We start from the raw sequence: 18,787 nt of genomic DNA, 5'->3' as shown, positions 1-18,787 counted from the left end.
ACCACAGTTCTTGTTTACAGGCACTGGTTTTATGATTTTATTACTTATAAAGCTCCCAACACTATCTCTATGGCTACCGCATGACAGTTCAGAAAACATTAGAGCCAAATTTAACAGTCAAAGTTTCCCACCTTTCTTTCCTATAACATGTGCACCTGCTTCAGTCCTTATTCAGAATACTGGCAACTACGCTTCCATTCACATGGCCCTTGTTCCAGTTTTGGCTTATGTCCTCACTAAACAAACTGTGACGAATATACAAGTAGGAAGAACTACCACCAACTTGGACCCAAAAATTTTTCCTAGCACACGAAACTAAACAGAAATAGGTTCTTTTGGGGCCAGAGCCAGTAGTACAGCAGGTAGGGTGCTTGCCTTGCATACAGCCAACCCAGGACCACGTATGGGCTCCCCGGTTCCCGCCAGGATTGATTCCTGAACACAGAGCCAGGAGTGAGTTCTGAGCACAGCTGGGTATGACACCAAAACCCAAAATAAACAAACTAAATAAATAGATTCTGTTTTGCCAGGTTCAAGTTATATATACTATTTCTTTTAATTCACAAGATTAAGTACAACAAGCTGCTTCAAAAACAGACTCATAGCAAGTCCCCTATTTTAGACAATTTTGGTTCCCATAAATGCTTTCAAGAGGGACAGTCTATACCCACCAGATTACAATTATTAAATACAATGTTGTAGTTTCTGAAAACATTTGTCTGTGGCATATTAAACTGGTTAAAGTCCAGGACTCTTTTATAAATGCTCTGCTACATTCCATTTCCAACAGGAAGCCAGCAATTTTAAGCCTCAGCTGTCCTGTTTATCAAATGGTAGCAAAACTTTACACTGTGAAGGGATTAAATTATATATATGTATGTATTATATATATACATATATATGGTTTGAGAGATAATACAGAAAATAAGGTGCTTGCTTTGCACACAATTCAGCCTGGGTGAAATGTCTGGTGCCATGTGGTCTCCCAGAACTGAGGAGTTACTCCTGAGCACAGAGCATCCCAAGTCTCACTGGGTGTGGCCTAACCCCCCGCCCCGCCCAGTAATGTAGGGAACTGGGATAGTGGAGGATAAAGTTCAGTTGTAGAGCACATGCCTAGCATGTAAGAGGTATTAGGCTCAATCTCCAACACCTACTACCCCCTGCCCCCCAAATCTGCTTAACAATGTCTAATATACAAAGTGCTCAATAAATTACTGTGCTTTGTATACAACTCTTTTTTTCTTTTTTTGCTTTTTGGGTCACACACAGAGATGCTTGGGGGACCATATGGGATGCCGGGGATCGAACCTGGGTCGGCCGCATGTAATGCAAACACCCTACCTGCTGTCCTATCGCTCCGGCCCCTGTATACAACTCCTTAAAAATGACATTATACTGGGGTTATACAGCCGCAATTGATCTCAATTTCAAAATTATTTTTATCTAAGCATATCTCAGTAGTGTTAAAGAACAAATCATCTGATTCTCAGACCCAAAACTCTATACTGTTGGGGAGACCAGTCTTTCATTAAAAAAAAAAAAAAAATCTATTAATACACCAAAAAATTTCACTAACAAATGCTAACAATCATGCTTAAATACCTGTTTTCTTCTGAAACTCACAGGCTGTCTCACCAAACACCCTAGACTCATTTATCCTCTGTAAGTTCCATTACATTGCTCTTAAATATATCTAAGCATGAGATAAAATAAACATTTCTTATTGTAACTATGATACACTAATTGAGTCTGCCTTTAGTAAAATTCACTCCTTGGGGCTGGAGCGATAGCACAGCGTATAGAGTGTTTGCCTTGCACGTGGCCGACCTGGGTTCGATTCCCAGCATCCCATATGGTCCCCTGAGCACCACCAGGGGTAATTCCTGAGTGCAGAGCCAGGAGTAGCCCCTGTGCATCGCCAGGTGTGACCCAAACAGAAAGAAAAAATAAATAAAATAAAATTCACTCCTTAAAAAGTATGGTACTTGGGCCAGAAAGATATAATACAGGGGTTAAGTCACCTGCCTTGCATGCGGTCGATCTGTCAGAGTACTGTTTAGTACTGTGGTTAGGATGCTTGCCTTGCATAAGCTGACCCGGGTATAATCCCCAGCATCTCATATGGTCTCCCAAGCACTGCCAGGAGTAATTCTAGAGTGCAGAGAGAGGCAGGAGTTATCCCTGAGCATTGCAGGATATGGCCCCCAAACAACAGAAAATACAGTATGGGGGACTGTAGGTGGAGAGAGATGTCAGCGGGCAGGGTGCTTGCCTTGCTAAGAGGGATCCCCGAGCACAGAGCTGAACTAAGTCCTGAACCCTGCCAGGTGTGACCCCGAAGCAAAACAAACAAAACAATGAAAAATATAATAAAAACATGGTACAGGGGTTAAGGTCTTTGCCTTGTACCCGGCAGACCATCCTCACCCTTCATCCATGCCACTACACAGGGTTGCTGGAGCACCCTCAAGGGGTCACTCTTGAGCAGAGAACCAGAAATGGTCCCCAAACCTGTAAGATAAAAAAACTTCCAGGGCCAGAGAGACAGCTCAACAGGCTAGAGTTATGCTTTGCATGCAGGAGGCCCAGGTCTATTCTCCAGCACCGCACAGTCCCTGGACCATTGTGCAAGAGGCAACTTCTGAGCATACTGGGTGTGGCCCAAGAATAAAGCAGATGCTTCCTATGAATGATATCACTGTTACTGTCACTGTTATCCCGTTGCTCATCGATTTGCTCGAGCGGGAACCAGTAATATCTCCACTGTGAGACTTGTTGTTACTGTTTTTGGCTTATCGAATACGCCACAGGTAGATTGCTGGGCTCTCTGAGAGGGGTGGAGGAATCAAACCCGGGTTGGCCGCGTGCAAGGCGAATGCCCTACCCGCTGCGCTATTGCTTCAGCCGTAGGTACAATTTCTAGCACTTCAAAAAGAGATCTCACACAATCTCGGCATTCTAGAAAAACAACTAGAATATACTGGGAAAAATCCTAAGAAAATCAGAATAAATTTCTATCTTCTCACCCAGAGATAGCAGAGAGCGCTCACATTTTCTTTTTCTCTTTTATTGGGTGGGTGGGGAGCTACAGCTGGCAGTGCTCGGGAGACCATATGTAGTACTGACGACTGAACCCAGGTGAGCTGCATGAAAGGCAAGCATCTTATCCACTGTCTTATCTCTGTGGGCAAGATTCAAATTTTCATGGGATCAAGATGCAACAAAATCCTGAATAGAAAGCCAAGTAAGACACCAGTAAGAGCTATACTGTTTAGAGAAAGACTCCCCATACCCAAATAGTATCTAAAGTGTTCAACTACCAAACTTCTGTAAGAGTAATTTTTAGCCCACTTTAAATTTTCCTGGATCTTGTAAATTAAAGGGGTAAATTAAGCCTTTAAAAGCTTACAAGAGTTTCAATGTGTAAGTGGCTTGGTAACATGAACTAAGAATAAATTTAACAATGAATTTCCTTCAATACACAGTAGAAAGGAATGCTGTTCCTTATTAAACAGCTGTCTTCAATGTTACTCCACTCAGACAACAGGCAAATTATAGTTGCAGGGCCAGGGAGGTAGCTCAGAGGTAGTATACATGCCTCACTAAAGTTTGATCACTGACTGCCCTGCCACACAAATATGTAATTATGAATTCCTATTATAGACTTCTTCACATAATGCTTGCAAATTCTACTGTGTGCATGTCTCCAAACTAAAGTAATACAATAGCGCAGTTATAGTTAACACTCAGCTTTACATGTTGCAACAGCCGCCATCTCTAGACTCAAATGACTAGTTTCTGGTAGTGTGGTCACGATGGATAACTACATATATATTAACCCCACCTGTACGATAGTCTCACACTAGAGGAATTATTTATTCTACCGTGTGGTACAAAACTGCCTGTGTTAAAGTTCCTTTAAAGGACAAAAAACAAGCTCTAGGTTCAATTCACATCAAAGAAAAAGTGAGTTAAAGTCAACTTCACTAGATAGAACCAAACTTTCAAAAGTTTCATACCAAGCAAAATTAAGTCTGTTAATCCTGGGCCTTCCGAGGAGTAAGTCCCCCTAATTTCACAAAGCATGGGTTGCGGGGAGAGGGCTCAACAGGCAGAGTGCATGCTGTGCGTGTGGAGGGTCCAGGCTCTACCCCCAGCACTAAGGCATCTTCCAAGCCCCAAGAGCGACCATCTAGTACAATCCGGTCCAGGACTGCTAAGACTGCCTTTCTCCACCCCTCCAGCTGGGAGGGCGCTCAGAGATTGGGTGTATATTTCACATGAATGAGTCCTGGGGTTAGATGCCTCACACCAAAACAAGAGTTTGAGGGATGGTCATTCTGCCATGGCAAATCTTCTGGGAGGGGTGGGGGGGGGAGAACCCTACCGATAAAGGAGCTGAAAACCAAAAGTCCAATTCCTGTGCTGAAAAAACTTCAACAAGGCCTGGGGCAAGACACTCTGCTATTTTAAGACTTCTCAGACACACAAATATGTAATGTTCCAAACGCTTTTGCCACTTCCTGTAAAGTAAAAAAAAGTTCCTATAACCGGGACAAAATAAAATAATAAAGTCAGAAAATAGGATCACCCCTGACACGCCTTCCACAAGTCACCGGTTGTTTCCCCCGCAAACTTAAAAAGCACACCAGGCAGTTACTGCCCGGCCAGCCCTTCCAGCAACAGACACCCACCCCAAAGCACGGAAGGAGCCTCACAGCCCTCCTGAGTTCGTGCTGGATTTCAAGCATTACTACCTGCCAGGAACCTCTATGCCTCCCCTCGCCCCCCCAAGTTCCAGAGTGAGGCTCACAGAGACCCTGCACTTCCAGCTCCTCGCAAAGGGCCGCGCACCCCGGATTCACTCACGTCCCGACCAGTCGTCAGCCCCGATCTCTCCCGGACTCCCCCACCCGGGACACGTTGGCATTTTCAGTTGGGGGGGTGGTGCTGTCTGGGACCAGCTTCAAGCGGGGCGCTGGTGGGGAGGCCGACACAGGACTCGAGAGAGGTCACCTCGGTGAGGCTGCTCAGACCCAGAGAGCGCGGGGGAAGTGGGCAGAAGTTGTCCCCGACGGCCTCTCGGTCCGCCCCGGCCCAGCCCGGGAGGGGAGGCCATTTTAACGAGGCCGGGAAGAGGGCGAGCAGGGAGCGAGGGGAGTGGAGCCCAGGGCAGGGCGGCCGGCCGGCAAGGCCGAGCCCTGTCCCCCCACCCCCAGCCCCGACTCGGGCGGCAGCCCCGGGAGCTCCGAGAGGGGGAAGCCGGACTCCAGGGCCGGAGCGGGGCACAAAAGTAGCAATGAGCTGCCACGAGGGGGTCCAGGGGTCCGAGCCCGGGGAGCGCGGCCACTCACCCCGCTCCCGAGCGGGGAAAGAAGCCCTTCTCCGGCCAACCGTGCAGACCCTCGCCCCCAGGGCGGGGGCCACGACCCAGAGGTCCAGAAGGCGGGAGTTAGCGAGTGCCCGGCTCTCCTCATCCGGCCATGCGGCAAGGGGGCGGCCATCCAGAGGGGTCCGGGAACCAAGAGGGCATGGGGGGGCCGGACGCGGCGCTCACCCGCGGGCCGCCTCCAAGCTCTTAATGAGCTTCTTGATCTTCCAGATCTCCACATTCCTGTCGGCAGCACTGGGGTCGTCCGCCATCTTCTCGCCTCCTCCTCCCTAGAGCGGCCCGGCGGGGCCCGGAGACACCAAGACCACAGAGTTAGCGCCGCCGCTGGGGCAGAGCGGCCCCCTTCCTTGCCACCCCCGAGAGGCCCTCCTCTTCCCGCCCGCACGGCCCGCCGCCGTAGTCGCTGGCCTTTACTTTTCCGGGCTTACCTAAGGGCCCAGTCCTGGGCGGCAACGGCTGCTCCTCCCCGGCGGCGGCTCCGCGGCGGCGGCTCTGACGTAGGACACCGGCTCCCTCTCTCCAAGCAGCTGCATGTGTTGCAATCCGCTCACATGGGGCCTGTGACATCACTTCCTCCGCCCGGGCCTGAGTGGAAGTCGGCGGGCGGAAGGGAGGGGGCCGGCGCGGAAGAGGGCCAGCTCTGCGCGCGCCGCGACTTTCCATTGGCTGTCGGCGCCGTGGCCTAAAATTAGCCCGCCTATTGGCCGTAGCTGGGGCCGCGCTGCCTTGTGAGGTAAGGCCGGGGGCCGGGAGGTTCCGCGTTACTTCCGGCCCGGCACCCTGAGAGGAGGAAACGGGCGGAAGCCGGTGGCTCTCGCGAGGATCCTCTCCGAGCGCCGCTGGGCTCTAATGGGGTGGTTCTTAGGTGTTGAGGCGCAGGACTCTTCGTCTTTTCCCTCCTTCTCCTGAATGGGATGGACTTCTGAGGGTTTGTGACGCGAAGGCGTTCGGACCGGGACTCGCGGGTTAGATGCAACCGGGAGAAGCCTCAAGGCAGCGCCTCACGGCTTGATAGTTAACGAAGCGCTGCGGCCTGCGCGCGTCATCACGGCCGTGTTGACTAGACTCGCGGCCACTGTCCGGATTAGGACGCGCTCCTGGGTGGTCGGGGACCTCGTCACCCGCCGGGCAGAAGAGGCACGTTCATTCTCACCCCGTACTAAGGCTGGGTTCATTTCGGATCTGGATTTTTTTTTTTTTGGCGGGGGGGGGGGGTTGGTGGAGGGAGAAGGGGACCAACCAGGGGCTGCGTGAGGTGGTGTCAGATTTGGTTTGATCTTAGCTGTTGAGAGAGGAGCTGAGGAGAAGCGAAATGAGCCGTTGTATGTTAGATTTATCATTTTGACTTAGGAATGTTGTAGTCGTTTATCTCTTCGTTGTGTTCATTCAAATATTTGCGCCCAAGCTGTGTGCGCCGGTCCCTGGGTTCCCGGGGTGCCGAGGGGACCTAGCTGATAACCGTGCCAGCCTTCGTGGCGCCTTCAGTTTCGTTGAGGGGCTTAGACCCACGTGAGCTTAGAACAACGCGTGTGATTTTCTGCTTTTGTGTGGTGGTATAATTGTACAAGTACGGCAACAACGGCGCTTGTGAGAGCGGCCTGGAAGGGGACCCGACTCTGGAACAGATCCAAAAGCTGAGAGCGGTGGGAGTTGAATAGCACGTTTCAGGAACCAAGGGGAGCCCGACTGCTGGTGCAGGGTCGGTCAGGAACGTGGAGAGTGGCTGGAGGAGATGGACAGGAGAGCCGAGTGTAGGTTTAGCAGTGTGGCCTCTTGAGCGAAACAGACTTGAAGGGTTTAGAGGAAAGGAGGTGACTTACTGGGTCTGGGTTGGTGCAGGGTCGGATCTGGCTTCTACCAGCGCGACACCCTGCGGGTGCTTGGGGATCTCGTGTATGTAAAGCGAATCTCCCAGGCTGTAAATTTTAGGTAGTGCTCAGGAGGCTCCAGGGCCACTGCCAGGGATACATGGCCAGTGTCTCGCCTTGGGGTTGCATATGGTGTTGGGAATGGAGCCTGGTTCTTGATGCACTGTGAGATTTCTTTGAGCTTTTTTTCCTTTTTTTCCAGCTCCCTCTAGAATTTAGATTTTTTTTTTTAAAGGAATGCACGGTGTAGTGCTCAGAGGTGTTGGTGGACTCTTAAACTGGTCTCCCAAGTGCAAAATGCGCCCTCAGTCCTGTTCCCTGGCCCTGAAATTAGATTTATTTGGGGGTAGGAGTTTAGGTTCCTAGGGGATATTCTTGGCTTGTACTCAGGGGACCATTCAGTGCCGGTGATTAAACCTGGGGGTGGGGGGGGTAGAATGCAAGACAAGTACCTTAACCTGTAGTATTTTTCTAGACCTAAAGGTTTATTTTAGTTTGTTTTGAGCACCTAGTGGTGCTTAGGGTTTACTCCTAGCTCTGTGCTCAAGACCCACTCGTGGCTCTGTGCTCAGGACTCACTCCTGGTAGGCTGGGGGACCATATAAGGGATAGAGTTCATGTGCAAGGCAAACACCTTACCCACTGTACTACCGCTCTGACTCCTAAATTTGTTTTCTTGTTTTGGTTTTTGGTTTTTTGCCACCCCAGAAATGCTCAGGGGTTACTCCTGGTTTTGCACTCAGAGAGACCATATGGGATGCCAGGGATCAAACCTGAGTTCCCCACTTGCAAGGCAAATCCCCTATCTGCTGTAATATTGCTCTGGCCTCCTAAATTTATGTTCTTAAAGTGACATTTCTACGTGGATTAGAGAGAGCAAAATGTAATGCTTCAGATATTAGATTGTGGTGGTGATGGTGCAGATAGAAGGAACTGACAATGGAAGTTTGAGTGGTTAGGTCTGAGTAAGTAGTGAGTTGGATGTAGAGGAAGAGTGAGAATGACTCCTTGAGTATGAAATACATTTATGAATATAGGACAGAGGACAGGGGACAGGTTATAGGAGATAATTGGGAATTTTATCCTGGTCCTGGGGCTGGAGCAATAGCACAGCGGGTAGGGCGTTTGCCTTGCACGCGGCCGACCCGGGTTCGACTCCCAGCATCCCATATGGTCCCCTGAGCACCGCCAGGAGTAATTTCTGAGTGCAGAGCCAGGAGTAACCCCTGTACATCGCCAGGTGTGACCCAAAAAGCAAAAAAAAAAGAAAATTGTATGAGACATGGAAGTGATGGCAGTTGAATATGATTTCTTTAAATTTTTTTTTTATTATTATTTTGGGCCGCATCTTAGTGCTGGGGGCTGCTCTTAGTGCTCAGGGTTCACACCTTGTTGGTACTTAGTGGACAGTACAGCACCACTCAGTGACTGTATAGAGTATTAAGAAACAGGGATGGCTGCTTGCAAGTCAAGTGCTTTGCCCCTGTACTATGTCTCCCACCCTTTTTGTTTGATGGGGAGAGGAGTACCACTTAGTGGTTTCTGGAGGCTGCTGCTCTTGCTTGGTATTCAAGCATCACTTCCAGCAGTGCTTTGGGGGACCATATGGTGTCTTCCCTCGGCCTCACCCATATAGAACATGCACTCCAGCCCTTTGAGCCCTCTTCTCAGCCCTATACTATGTATTTAAGTAAATTAATAAATCTTACATTAAAAGCCAATGAAAAAATATTCAAACTGGGCTAGGGAGATAGCTCAAAGTTCTGGAATGCATGCTTTGCATGTAGGAGGTGTAGGTTCAATCTCTGGCATGGTACCCAGTCCTGCTGGGTGTTGTCTCCTCCCCCCGTAAAAAATGAAAATACCCAAGCTATATTGGTTAAGTTTAAAATAGGATTTAAGGGGGCAGAGACATAGGATAGCAGGGAGGGTGTTTGCTTTGCATGTTTCTGACCTGGGTTCTATCCCTGTCACTCCATATGGTCTCTTGAGCCAGCTAGGAGTGATTCCTAAGCACAGAGCCAGGAGTGAGCCCTGAGCACTGCTGGATGTGGCCCCCAAATTAAAAACCAAACAGAGTAGAATTTAAGAGAACAGCAATAGTACAGCAGGTAGGTTTCTTGCAATGCACATGATCAACTGACTGTGTTTTGATCTGTGACATCCCATATGATCCCTGAGCCTGCCAGGAGTAAGCTCTGAGCACTACTGGGTGTGGCCCAAAAACAAAATAAGATTTAAGAATTGTGTAAAAATGGGGCTGGAGAGACAGTGTAGTGGATAGGGCTCTTGTCTTTCATGCAGCTAGGTTTGATCCCCTGCTCCACATACGGTACTCCTGAATAGTGCTAGGAGTGATCTCTGAACCCACCATAAATTTTTGTATGTAACTTGGTTGAGGATATAGGTCAGTGGTAGAGCACTTGCCTTGTCCTAGATTTGATCTAATGTACCTCCATTACAAAAAAAAAAAAACAAAAACCCAAGGGGCTGGAGCAATAGCACAGCGGGTAGGGCGTTTGCCTTGCATGAGGCCAACCCAGGTTCAATTCTCAGCATCCCATATGGTCCCCTGAGCACCACCAGGAGTAATTCCTGAATGCAGAGCCAGGAGTAACCCCTGTGCATCGCCAGGTGTGACCCAAAGAAGCAAAATAAATAAATAAATAGAAAAAAATAAATAGAATTGTGTAAAATTGACATGATACAATGTGGGACTTAAAGATAACACCTCAAGGTAGCAACAAAGTGCCAGAGGCAACACAAGATAATACTGATTTACAGAATTGAGATCATGTGTGTCTAGGCAAGGGCAGGGTAGAGTTTGAAAGGAAGAACTGTCTGGGGGTACTTGGGGGAGGGAGATGGGTACACTGATGATGGGTGTGGTGTTGGAATTACATGCATAAGAAAACAGTACTTGTAAATCACAAAACCTCAATAAAATTTTTTAAAAATAAAATTGACATTATATAGTTATTTAGCTACAGAGATCTATGTGCAAATGACTTGAAATAGCCTACTGTGAGACCTGAGAGCTAGTATACTGGGTAAAGGCGCTTTTATATGGTACCCTCTCGTTTGATACCCTGAAGACCACCAGGATTGATCCCTGAACACAGCCAGGAATAAGCTTTGAGCATAGCCAGATGTGGCCCAACCCCACCCACAACCCATCAGAAAAATAGTGCTCTAGTATAATAGACAAGTTACTTCCCTGTAGGCAACCAGAAGTGAAGTGTGATCCTTCGTTGGGAGGATGGGCTACAACTTATGAGTAAATGACAGCAATTTACTTCAGCTCTTCATTGTATTTTGTTAAACTGTGGGAGTGGTTTTGAGCCATGTCCAGCGGTGCTCAAGGTTTACTCCTGGCTCTGTGCTCTGAGATCACTTCTGTGTGGCTCAGGGGACTATCCATGGTGCAGGGTATCAAACCCATCTTGGCACCTTGTCTGTGATCACTTGAGTCACAATTTCCAACTTCAATATACAAATAGAAAAGCTGGGAAAAGGCACAGTGGTAAAGGAACTTGCTGTGCAAATCTGAGACTGCAGTTTTGATAGGTATTGCCAATGCATACATGGAGCACTATCCAGGCAGTTTGACTATAGTGTTTTATGTGATCCCTAGAGCCACATGCATTTCTAGCTGTGTCACAGCCAGTTGTGCTTGCAGTCGTCACAACTAAAAGGTTCTTAAGTTAATATACATGAGCACTATGTATGCCAGGAGTGCAATCCATGTTGAGCACTGTCGTAACTTCAAGCACTACCAGAACCAAAAGGTGTGCAACTTATACCAGAACACTTCAGTCTGATGTACCAGCACCACATCACAACTAAATGTATCACTCCCTGCCATCTCAACAACAGAGGGAAAGGGGCAGATAATAGAAGAATTTGGCTGAAGCAATAGTCCAGCGGTAGGAAGTTTGCCTTGGACATGACTGATCCAGGTTCAATATCCGGCATCCCATATGGTCCCACGACCACCACAAGGAATAATGTCTCAATGCAGAGCCAGGAGTTACCCCTGAACATTGCTGCGTGTGACCCAAAATAGCCACAAAAAAAAAAATTCTAGTTTCAATTCTAGAATATTTTTTTCTTCTTTTTAGAATTCCTGTTCTAGGCAGCACTCACTAGCTGGAGTAAGTCCTCCCATAACATGTAAGAATAATTAGCATGGAGAGATTGAGCCATATACCCTTGGACCACTTGGGAAGGTAAGTGCTTAATGTTCATAGTGGTTACTTTTCCTGATTCATTAGTATTTCATTATAATAGCATTTAATATTAAGATCATAATTAAAATAGGCTGAAACCGACTTTTCAGTTTCACAAATATTGTGTACTAGTTTTTCTGACCTACCCTTGGACAGATGTGGAAAAATATTAGATATGATATAGTCTTTATTTTTTAATTTTTTTCTTTCTTTTTCTTTGCTTTTTGGATCACACCCGTCATTGCACAGGGGTTACCCCTGGCTCATGCACTCAGGAATTACTCCTGGTGGTGCTCAGGGGACCATATGGGATACTGGGAATCAAACCCGGGGTGGCCGTGTGCAAGGCAAATGCCCTTGCACTATCACTCCAGCCCCTAGATATGATATAGTCTTTAGATGTGTAGTTACTAGCTAAAGACATAGTCACTGTCACGGTCACTGTCATCCCGTTGCTCATTGATTTGTTCGAGCAGGCAACAGTAACGGCTCTCATTGAGAGACTTATTGTTACTGTTTTTGGCATATCCAATACGCACGGGTAGCTTGCCAGGCTCTGCCCTGTGGGCTCGATACTCTCGGTAGCTTGCTGGGCTCTCCGAGAGGAGTGGAGGAATCGAACAGGGGTTGGCCACGTGAAAGGCAAAAGCCCAACCGCTGTGCTCTCTCTTATCAGAGACATAGTATACTGGGTAAAGTTCTTGCCTTGCACGTGGCACATCTGGCTTAATTCTGACACCCTGTATGGTCTCCTAAGTCTGCCAGGAATGACCCTCCTGAGCACAGAGCAAGAAGTAAACCCTGAGAACTGCTAGGTGTGACCCCAAAACCAAACCAAAACCCCAAAACAGAAAACAAATGTATAGTTCTATTTTTGGGGGGAGGAGGTGGAACAAGAATGACAATGGATAACAGAAAAAGTAACTGTTTCTAGGACTGAGGTAGAAATGAGCAAAATGAACCAGAAACACTTTATTATATCTGAAATTAACAGTGCTAAAGTTTCCTCATGAAAACTTTAAGAATCAGTAGCCAAAAGAACAATTTAGCATCAATAAACATTGCAACAAATGGAAACAGTCAGTAAATAAGATGTTTTTTTTCTTTTTGGGTCACACCCAGTAATGTAATGCTCAGGAGTTACTCCTGGCTCTGCACTCAGGAAGTACTCCTGGCAGTGCTTGGGGGACTGTATGGGATGCTGGGAATCGAACCTGGGTCGGCTGCGTGCAAGGCAAATGCCCTACTCGCTGTGCCATCGCTCCAGCCCCAAATAAATTTTTATTTCATATTGACTATACCTTAAAGTAAGCTAGATTTAAATTTTTTTTTTTTTTGGCCACATCCGGCGATGCTCATGGGTTACTCCTGGAATTACTCAGGAATTACTCCTGGCATGCTTGAGGGACCATTTGAGATGCAGGGGATCAAATCCAGGTCAGCCGTGTGCAAAAACTAAGTGCCCTATTTGCTGTATTGCTCTGGACCCTATTCATTCTTCTTGAGGGCAGTTGTTCCTGGTAGGAACAAGTAATACCTCTACTAGTTAAATATATGAAGTATGGTTTTTTTGCAACCTGAAATGAGGGCAAGTGGGTATTACTTGAATTTAAGTCAATAACAGTTGATTGATTTTTCCAAGGAAATTGTGATTTTTTTTTCACTGACTATCAAGAAGTAGTAAGCCTTTGAACATTCCTTGTTCTCATTTCTCATTTCTTGAGAAAAATTAATATTTACAATCTTGCTTTATATAATCAGATTTATAAATCCCTTTTAAGTCCATTAATGTAAATTTCCCACGTTATCCTGACTTTCTATGTTCTGAATCAGGGACCAGGAGAATTCATCAGTCTTTAATTTTGGTGGAATATTTTGTTTTCCTGTTTCTGTACACAGAATTGAAGCTTATAATTAAGATTGATTCAGCTGCAGCATTCTCTGTGGATGTTTCCTAACTTGCTGTAGCAGATAGTGTTTGATGTTATTAAGTTTAACCATTTGAAATTTTTGCTATTCAGCTGCTTTTGACCTCTTGAAACAGCTGTCTCAATGTTTTTTTTTTTTTGTAATTGCTAAATTACCTCAATGCTGTTCACTGATTGAATTAATGTAGCTAGCCTTATACCTTGTTTACTTAGGATTTTCACTTTTAATTGTGAAAAGTGAAAACCACAGCACATCTGGCAGCGCTCATGTCTTCCTCCTGACTTTGCGCTCCGAGATCACTCCTGGCAGGCTCGGGGACCCATATGGGGTGCTGGGATCAGACATAGTCGACTTTCTGGAAGGCAAATGCTCTACCCACTGTACTATCGATCCAACTTATCACCCTTAATTGTTCTGTCAGAGAATAGGAAAGCAAGGAGATAGTGATTTTCCATAGCAGCCTAGGAGAGTACCAGTTGTATCTGAAATATTGATGGTTCTTTTCTTGAAGCAGTTTATTTCTAAAATTTAGGGGCTGGTGTGATGGTACAGTGGGTAGGGCATTTGCTTTACATGTGGCTGACCTGGGTTCAATCCCCAGGACCTGATGTGATCCTCTGAACCAGCCAGGAGTAAGCCCTGAGCACCACCAGATGTGGCTCAAATCCCCTCTTCCCCCTCAAATTTTTTTTTTAGGTGTTTACTTCTTTACCCAGTCTTCTTACATACTTTTCCCCCTGGTGTTTCGGTCACACCCATAGTGCTCTGGTTACTCCTGGCACTGTGCTCAGAAATCACTCCTGGCAGGCTTTGGGAACCATTTGGGATGCCAGGGACTGAACCCAGGTCAGCTGCTTGCAAGGCAAGTGCCCTACCCTCTGTACTAACTCTCCATCACCTCATATACTGTGCTTAAGGACCTGTTTTTATATTTATTTATTTTGTTTTTTAGGCCACATCCAGCGGTGCTCAGGGATCACTCCTGGTGGTGCTCAGCATATGTGGTGCCAGGGATCGAAATGAAGTCAGCCGCGTGCAAGGCAAGCATCCTACTAACTGTGCTGTTTCTCTGGCCTCTGTTTTTATATTTTAATCTTTTTTTTTTTTTGGCCTAGAATGAAACTTTATTTAAACGTGGTGATTCATGAAATTGTTCACAATACAGTTGTTTCGGGTATTCAGTATTCCAACACCAGTCCTACCAGCAATGTGTCTTTTTCCACCAACATCCCCAGTTTCCTACCCACTCCCCAAGCAGGCACAAAATAATTTACTTTATATTGCTTGTTATAAATATCGTAATGGAGTTGCTAAAGTCATGTTCTGAGGATTTACTGAGATGTTAGGTGCAAGTTGAGCTTTCTGTGTTATTGTTTTCACTCTTGAGTTTAGTGGGCTTCTCAGTTTCTCCATATAATTTTCTGTGCTTTTACTGAGCTGTCAGCTCTGTGAAATTTGGAGGTGTTGCATGACTACATATGCGGTTGCACGCTTCAGGGGCTGTGGAGCTGGGACGATCAGTTGCAGGTGTCTTTCTGGCATCTCTCCGAGATCAGTCCTGAACGTAGGATTGTTTCTTTTTTTTTTTTTTTTTTTTGCTTTTTGGGTCACACCTGGCAATGCACAGGGGTCATTCCTGGCTCATGCACTCAGGAATTACCCCTGGCGGTGCTCAGGGGACCATTTGGGATGCTGGGATTCGAACCCAGGTCGGCCGTGTGCAAGGCAAACGCCCTACCTGCTGTGCTATCACTCCAGCCCAAGGATTGTTTCTTTGGCAGCGGTGGGAACTGGATGTGGGTGGAGTGCTGGACGTTTGGTAGGGCAGGAACTTGGTCTGCCCCCATCCTGCTAAGGCTCTGAAGATCTGGGCCTGGTGGCGGCAGTGCTCACCTAGAATAACTGAGCTGCTGGCGTTTTTCCGAGATCAGTCCTGTAGCTGTTACTGCTCTTTCCTTCTGTAGAATTTCTGGTATAAAAACTACTACTACAGATTGCTTATTAAAGGTATTTTTAAAATAAGGAATTGTGGATTAAAGCAATAGAACTGACACCTTATTCTATCTGGTAGTTGATGTGTCGATTTAAAAGCAATACTCTTGGCCGGAAAGATAGTTCAAAGAGCCTAAGAGAATGCTTTGCAATGGGGAGGCCTGGGTTGATTTCAGTCATAGCATGGTCCCTTGACCACTTACCAAGAGCACCCCCTATCACTGAGTCAGGAGTAGTTCTAAGCACTGCTAAGAAAAAAAGCACTCCTACCATACTACCACACTTTGTATTGTTTTTTTATTTGTTTGTTTGTTTTTGAATCACACCTAACAATGCTCAGGGCTTACTCCAGGCTCTGCATTCAGGAATCACTCCTGGTGGACTCTGGGTACCATATGTGGTACTTGGGATTGAGCCCATTCAGCTGTGTGCAAGGCAAGCCCCTAACTATCTCTCTGGCCCTACTTTGTATTCTGAACTGAAGGGAGTTATCAGATGAATTAAAAAAACCAAGGCTATACTGTAAATAAAATTACCTATTGCACTTCAGTAATGTCAATGTCAGATTCCCTGGCACCACCAGGAGTCACTTCTAAGCAGAGCAATGAATAGGCCCTGAACACGGCAAGGTGTTCCCCAAAATAAAATATTTAAAAAAATATCTGACAACTGAATGCCATGTGGTATTTTTGTTGTGGTACCAGGGATAGTGCCTGGTGTACTTTTTACACTTTTGGTGGGTGTTGGGGGTGTGACACTTTTTTGTGATGGTGTCTTGGGGTGGCATTAGGTATTGTTGGGTGGTGCTAGGTAGTACCAATGTTAAACTCAGTCTCATACATGTTAGGCAAACTACCGCTGAGCTGTATACTTCAAGGCCCATATGTGATTTTGTTGGATAAAAGTTGCTGTGACAAATTGTTAATTAAATCTAAGTGAAAGATATATTTGTGTGTTCATTGGTATTTTCAAAACAAATGTTGAAGGAATGTTTATTCCTTTTGGGTAACTAATACAGTTTTTCGAGATTATATAGCAAGAGTCCAAAACAGAATTTGACTTGTACATAGAAGGGTTACAGATTTATTCTCATCACTTCTATTCCCTCGTTTTTCTGGCCCAGGAAACCTCACATTTAAAAAAAAAATATTTTTGATTTTTGGACCACACCCAGTGGTGTTCAGGGTTTACTCCTAGCTGGCTCATCAAGCCATATTGTGTACTGGGGATTGAACCCATTTCAGCCACATGTAAGGCAAGCACCCTACCTGCTGTACTACTGTTCTGGCCCCAGAAACCTCACATTTTAATATTTTTGTTTTGGGGCGATGCCTGGTAGTGCACAGGGAAACATGCAGTGCTAGGGATTGAACCCAGGCCTTCCACACACTGGCATGCACTTCAGCCTTGTACTCTATTTCCTTGGCCCCTAAACCTCACAATTTCCTCCTAAAACTTTGTGGATGTCGGGGAAAGGGGGCTCAAGGGGGGAATTTTGGGGCCATACCTGATACTGTTCAGGTATTACTCCTGGCTGTGCACTCAGGGACTATATAGGATGCTGGAAATTGAACTTGACATTACTCGGGATGATAAGGTATGCCGGGTATTGAACCTGGATTGGCTGCATGCAAGGCAACACCCTAGCTGTATTCTCTCCAGTCCTCCCCCTAAAACTTTTTTCTTTTGGGTGGTGGTCATACCTGGCGATGCTTAGGGATTACTTCTGGCTCTGCACTTAGCAATTATTCCTGGCAGTGCTTGGGGGATCATATGGGATGCTGGGGAATAAACCCGAGTCAGCCATGTGCAAGGCAAAAGACCTACCCACTGTACACTATTGTTCTGCCCCTCAGCTTCCCATTTCTGTACAAACATATGCTGTTACTTTCTTCCTTGTATTATTTTTTTAGAACATTTACCAAGGTAATTGCATGTAGTACATTAGTTGTGGTGTATGTGATTCAGTATTTGCATATACTCAAATGACCATGGTAAATCCATTTATGTCTCATTGTACATCTTAGATTTTCTGAGCACTTGCAGTGCTCAGAGCTTACTGCTGGCTCTGCACTCAGAGATCACTCCTGGCAGGCTCCTGGCACCATAATGGAGTGCCGGGGATCAAACCTGGGTCGGCTGTGTGCAAGGTAAAAGCCTTACCTGCTGTACTATTGCTCCTACCCCTCAGATTCTTTTGTTTCTGGGCCACACCCATAAATGCTCAGGGGTTACATCTGGTTCTGCACTGGGATGTTGGAGATGGAAGCCAGGTAAGTTGTGTGCAAGGGAAGTGCTTTACCTGCTGCATATCTCCCCGCTCCCTAAAATTGTTTTTATTGGCAAAAGATGTATGCTTACATGCCAGGGTTTGTTCTCTTAGGAACAGCAGTCATCAAGTTTCTAGTTTTCTAGTCTCAGGCTAGGGCTGCCCTTATGATTTGCCACTTCCCAAAGGCCTTACCTGATTGTGCTGTTTGAGGTGCTGTGCAGTGCAAGAGATTGAATGTAGGGATTCTGCATGCACAGCTTACAAATCTTTGAGCCGTTGTAAAACATCATGTCTGGGATGTACAACACCTGCTTTGGGTACATAATTTTGCTTGGCTCTTTTTTGACTACCATTATTGCAAAATATAAAACCTTATAAAATGTTGAAAAATGAGCAAGATAGGCACTTATGCTGCCCAAGCCCATATGGCTGAGCTCATGTGGCACCCTCATCTCCCCCCGAGATGTGTACTTTGATGTCTAATGTTGGTATGTGTGTAGGGGTTCTCTTGGCCCGGGTTCTCTCTTGAACATGTTACTCTCCACTCTCTCCCTCCTTCCCTTCGAAACCTCCAAATAAAATTTTACTTAAAAAAAAAAAAAAGAGCAAGATGGCAATCTTGAGGCAGGTGAAGTCTTCCAGCAAAAACAGTACAAGTCATTTTTTTTTTTCTTTTTGGGTCACACCCGGCGATGCTCAGGGGTTACTCCTGACTCTGCACTCAGGAATTACTCCTGGTGGTGGTCGGGGGACCATGTGGAATGCTGGGACTCGAACCTAGGTCGGCCGCGTGCAAGGCAAACAAACGCCCTACCCGCTGTGCCATCGCTCCAGCCCCGAACAGTCTAATTTTTAAGTGAGGAAGACTGGTTAACACAATCCTTCACCCTTACCCTCTTGCTATCACTGAGACACTTAGTTAGGACTTGATACTACACATTTTGTTGTAAGCCAATCATAGCTGGATACTCTGCATAGCTCTAGATGAAATTATAAAGGTCTAGAGTTTCAACATCCCAAACCTTGAGGAGTTGCCAAAAACCAAAACAAAGTTGAACGAAACTTGCATCTGGTGACAATGCCCATTAGTTCATGAGAATTA

General features: G+C 46.2%; 1 protein-coding gene and 1 long non-coding RNA gene across 2 annotated transcripts in view; one reads left to right on the top strand and one right to left on the bottom strand.

Moving 5' to 3' along the window:
• Positions 1-5,978, bottom strand: part of ETF1 (eukaryotic translation termination factor 1) — a 35,777-nt gene extending 29,799 nt beyond the window's left edge. Inside the window, exons 1-2 of the mRNA XM_004609904.3 lie at positions 5,824-5,978; positions 5,561-5,664 (exon numbers count right to left, since the gene is read on the bottom strand). Of these exons, the coding sequence (XP_004609961.1) occupies positions 5,561-5,646 (86 nt within the window). The 5' untranslated portion in view covers positions 5,647-5,664; positions 5,824-5,978. The remainder of the gene's footprint in view (positions 1-5,560; positions 5,665-5,823) is intronic.
• Positions 5,979-11,382: 5,404 nt separating this feature from the next.
• LOC129405562 (uncharacterized) lies at positions 11,383-16,360 on the top strand. Its single transcript, XR_008630654.1, has 2 exons — positions 11,383-11,492; positions 14,374-16,360. It is a non-coding gene; the product is annotated as an uncharacterized LOC129405562 (long non-coding RNA).
• The last annotated feature ends 2,427 nt before the right edge of the window (positions 16,361-18,787 follow it).

The sequence above is a fragment of the Sorex araneus genome, chromosome 6 (assembly GCF_027595985.1).
Source record: "Sorex araneus isolate mSorAra2 chromosome 6, mSorAra2.pri, whole genome shotgun sequence".
NCBI lineage: Eukaryota > Metazoa > Chordata > Mammalia > Eulipotyphla > Soricidae > Sorex > Sorex araneus.
This window is presented reverse-complemented; position numbering and strand designations above follow the sequence as displayed.